The 5,008-nt window shown below is 40.6% G+C and overlaps 1 protein-coding gene across 1 annotated transcript in view; it reads right to left on the bottom strand.

Annotated features, from left to right (window-relative positions):
- The window catches only part of LOC109484290 (E-selectin-like), a 16,635-nt gene that overhangs the window by 2,348 nt on the left and 9,279 nt on the right, over positions 1-5,008 (bottom strand). Inside the window, exons 2-4 of the mRNA XM_019787548.1 lie at positions 3,115-3,291; positions 2,059-2,235; positions 493-669 (exon numbers count right to left, since the gene is read on the bottom strand). Coding sequence (XP_019643107.1) covers positions 493-669; positions 2,059-2,235; positions 3,115-3,291 — 531 coding nt within the window. The remainder of the gene's footprint in view (positions 1-492; positions 670-2,058; positions 2,236-3,114; positions 3,292-5,008) is intronic.

Genomic DNA, 5,008 nt, shown 5'->3' with positions numbered 1-5,008 from the left:
CATTGGTGGTGCCCCACAGTCCTCTGGAAGTACATGGAATAGAAGACAACTTGCCAAAAACACAAGTTTCAAAACAAATCAGAATTCGGTCGACGTTTACATTATCAACCTGATGAGTCATACTCATGTTCATTTATCAAATCCGCAACGTTTGACTGAAAATCTTGATATTTAGTAGTCAAGGATCAGTGTTTGAAAAAGACATTCAACATGATACATCTAACAGGAAATACCAAAGACTTGACAATCCTCTGACAGGGAAGAACATTGGGAAAAGGGCAAAATTTAGTCGTGAGGGATTGAATAAGGCCTCGTACAAGCAATAGCCCAATATTTGAACACTGCGTGAGTAAGTCTTGCCTCAAGGGAAGAGCTTGTGATTCAAGGATTCCTAGTCGTTGAAGAAAAGAAAGCCTCTTCCAGAGGAGATATCACATGTATGCATCCACGGCATATATTGAGACGTGAGGACAGTCAGGAAATCGTACGTACCTTTACATTCCAGTTCTTCCCCGTCCCAGTTTCCATCATTGCAGGTCAGACTGTCGTCGCCGCCGGTTTTACTGAAACCGGCGTCGCATACGTAGTCACACTCTTCATCATGTATGTAGGGGTCGTCACAACCGTTATGGGAGGTATCGTCTGGCGTTGGTGGTGGATCACAATCCTCTGAAAGTGGCAGGAAAGAACATTTGGGAAGAGGAAAAAATTAAAACAAAATCATCTCATTCTAGATGAAACAAACAAGAAAATTCAATTAATGTGGTCGTAGTTAACATTGTCAAGCAGCGGGTCATCTCATGTTCAGTTTTCAAATTCATTGCCAGGTTTGCCTGGAATTTAGATTTTTTGGCAGCCATGAATCAGGGATGTTATATCTAATACACTATAGCCCAATATCTTCATGACTGCTATTGACTCCTATTGTTTCTGAACTTACTTTATTATTTTGTAATCATTATTATGTACAAGTTTTGTTATTTATGTTTCATTTTACTGACACCAGGAAGAATAGTGCTTTTAAGCACTAAGGCCACAACGACTTAATTTTATGGATGACATCCGCGCGCGCATTAATTTTCGCCTGATCTCAAAAAAAAAAAAGATCACGTCTTCCGAGGCTCTGGCCTGGCTTTAGGCCTGGGTAGTCCATGGTGGTTAGCGACAATACGGAGCCGGGCACCCAGGCTGCCGAAGCTCCATGACTCAAGAACTCAGTACATACGTACAGTGTCGATTCATAAATTCCACAAAAAACAGCATGTGCTGGCCTGTTCTATACGTCGCTATGTAATGCGCTAAATTATAGTAATGCGCCAACACCAGCTTTGTATTACTGTGGTTTAGTAGCATTTTTATTTTTGGCCGGATTTTTATTTTGTTCGCCCGCGCGCACTAGTTTGGGGGTCTTCTTAGGATGTCATCCATAAAATTAAGTCGGTGTGGCCTAATGGGGATCGAAATAAACAAACAAAGACAATTTGGGACAGATCAAAGTCCTATTTTAAACAATCTATTATTTAAGGATCCCCAGTCGTTGCGAAAACCTCTTCCAGAGAAGACATCTCATACATGGCGTGAATGGAGGCTTTGCGCAGTTACTGAAAACGCCCCAGGAAATGGCAGGCGCTGTACACAGGACGTACCTTTTTTATATACATTCCAGGGGGACCACTTTTCAAAGTTGACATTATTTCTAATTATACACAGAGACTGAACGAGTCGTTATGTTCGTTTTTTTAAATTCAATACCAGGTTTGAGTATTCTCTCTCTCTCTCTCTCTCTCTCTCTCTCTCTCTCTCTCTCTCTCTCTCTCAATCCAGGCAGGTTTGACTACAAAGCTTCAGACTAAGTTGAGAAGGGATTGAATAAGGCCTCGTACAAGCAATAGCCCAATATTTGAACACTGCGTGAGTAAGTCTTGCCTCAAGGGAAGAGCTTGTGATTCAAGGATTCCTAGTCGTTGAAGAAAAGAAAGCCTCTTCCAGAGGAGATATCACATGTATGCATCCACGGCATATATTGAGACGTGAGGACAGTCAGGAAATCGTACGTACCTTTACATTCCAGTTCTTCCCCGTCCCAGTTTCCATCATTGCAGGTCAGACTGTCGTCGCCGCCGGTTTTACTGAAACCGGCGTCGCATACGTAGTCACACTCTGTATCATGTATGTAGGGGTCTTCACAACCGTTATGGGAGGTATCGTCTGGCGTTGGTGGTGGATCACAATCCTCTGAAAGTGGCAGGAAAGAACATTTGGGAAGAGGAAAAAAATCAAAACAAAATCATCTCATTCTAGATAAAACAAATAAGAAAATTCAACTAATGTGGTCGTAGTTAACATTGTCAAGCAGCGGGTCATCTCATGTTCAGTTTTCAAATTCATTGCCAGGTTTGCCTGGAATTTAGATTTTTTGGCAGCCATGGATCAGGGATGTTATATCTAATACACTAAAGCCCAATATCTTAACGCTTCGTGACTGCTATTGACTCCTATTGTTTCTGAACTTACTTTATTATTTTGTAATCATCATTATGTACAAGTTTTGTTATTTATGTTTCATTTTACTGACACCAGGAAGAATAGTGCTTTTAAGCACTAATGGGGATCGAAATAAACAAAGACAATTTGGGACAGATCAAAGTCCTATTTTAAACAATCTATTATTAAAGGGTCCCCAGCCGTTGCAAAAACCTCTTCCAAATAAGACATCTCATACATGGCGTGAATGGAGGCTTTGCGCAGTTACAGAAAACCACCAGGAAATGGCAGGCGCTGTACACAGGACGTACCTTTATACATTCCAGGGGGACCACTTTTTAAATCTGACATTTTTCCTAATTATAGAGAGAAACTGATAAGGAGTTATACTCATGTTCGTTTTCGTTTTAATTCAATACATGTACCAGGTTTGACTACAAAGCTTCAGATTTAGTTGTGAGGGATTGAATAAGGTCTTGTACAAGCAATAAGCCAATACTTGAACACTGCTTGAGCAAGTCTCAAGGGAAGACCTTGCGATTCATAGATTCCTAATGGTCGTAGAAAAGAAAGCCTCCTCCAGAGGATCTATTACATCCATATATTGAGACGTGAGGTAATGGTACGCACCTTTACATTCCAGTTCCTCCCCGTCCCACTTTCCATCGTCACATGTCAGCTGTTTGTCTCCGCCGGTTTTACTGAAACCGTCGTCGCATTGGTAGGTACACACCTCATTATGTATGTAGGGGGCGGCACAGCCGTTGTGGGAGGTGTCGTCTGGCGTTGGTGGTGGATCACAATCCTCTGAAAGTGGCAGGAAAGAACATTTGGGAAAAGGAAAAATGCAAAAAAAAATTATCTCATTCTAGGTAAACCAAACAAGAACAAGAATCCCTCCATTAAATATGTAGAATTTATGTAACGTCAAATGTATTTTGGGGAATTTTAAACAGAATTTTCTCCTAAATTATGCAAATTAAGTCTTCATTTGCATAATTTGCATTTAACTGTGTTCTGGACAAAAGATACAAAAACCGGAAATTCTGCTGCAGTACCAAGGTCAGCCAACAGGAGGCCCATATTTGACCTTGACCTTTGTCTTCCTACGACCTACCAATATACCAAATATCATCACAATCCACAAAGGCGTTCTGAAGTTATGCTGACCACAAATGTGCGGAAACAGGCACAGACAGACAGACAGACACGTCCAAAACAATAATAATGCTGCGCGATGAAGGAAAATTTGGGTCGGATCAAATTCCACATCTAAGGATCCCTAGCCTGACTAAATCGCACTCCTGGCGGCCGCCGCCTACTGTAGAATCTGCTTGCCCATCATGACATTATAGCATCCAGGCTTGTCCTTTGGAAACCCACAAAAAGTGGTCAAAGAAGTCTAGGGATAACTCAGTTTGGACCCATGGCAGCTTTCCTCGTACTGTAGCAGAAGATTTGCTTTTAAAGTTACGTGTGTATGTATATGAAAAGAACGATGTAACCAGTACAGAACAGATAAACACAATATCGTCGCCTGTGTTTTTCAAACATCATCAGACTGGAAATCTTCAAATTTAGTAGTTCATCGGCGGAACCAGATTATGATGCATGATTAACAAACAGATGAAAACCCAATGTTCCAATACTGTCTGCATAATTAAATCCTAGCCTTAGGCAGATTTTGGGACAGATTTGGATTTCAGTCTAGCAATGTAGGGATTCCCGACGGTTTCTAAATAGGAAGCCCCTTCCAGAGAAGATTTCACATACATGGTTGAACCATGAAAACAGCAAATGGTAGGCAGTGTGGCATACGTACTTTTACAGCCCAGGACGACTCCGAGCCAGTTTCCATCATCACAGGTCAGATCCTTGTTTCCTCCAATGTCAGTACACCCGTCCTGTTTGCATTCGTAGGTACATTCCGTCCCATGCTTGTATGGGGGACCCGCACCGTCACAGTTATCTAAATTCGCGCAGGCTGGCGCTGGTGGAGCTCCACAATCCACTGGCATAGGCAAAGAAGAATACAAAGACCCCAAGTTTAACGTATCGTATTCGAGACACAAACCAAACAGGAACTTTGGTCTTAGTCACATGATAAACCGCTTAATCATAGTCATAGTCATATTCATTATTTTTTCTTAATTTTTACTGGTAAGCCTGAGATTTAGTTTCCAGGGATTGAATAGTGCATTGCACACATTATAACATAGCCCCCGACCAAAGGTTCTGTCCATTTTGTCCAAAGCAAATGGAAGATGAATTTGACTTTATCATCAAATGCTCTAGATATGACGTTTTAAAAATAGTAATAAGCTTTTAACATGTATCGAATCAAGTACAATGGATTTCAACAGACTCATTGATATGGACAGATTTATACATATATCCAAATGCAACAACTTTTACAATGCAAAAATAGGTTAATGAATAAAATACTATTTTGTTATTAGAAAAATGTCGAAACTCATGATTAGGACTATATATATATATATATATATATATATATATATAGTAG

Source organism: Branchiostoma belcheri, unplaced genomic scaffold, assembly GCF_001625305.1.
Source record: "Branchiostoma belcheri isolate BF01 breed outbred unplaced genomic scaffold, Haploidv18h27 scaffold7, whole genome shotgun sequence".
Lineage (NCBI taxonomy): Eukaryota > Metazoa > Chordata > Leptocardii > Amphioxiformes > Branchiostomatidae > Branchiostoma > Branchiostoma belcheri.
The sequence above is the reverse complement of the archived record's forward strand: the minus strand, read 5'-3'. Positions and strand labels throughout refer to the sequence as shown.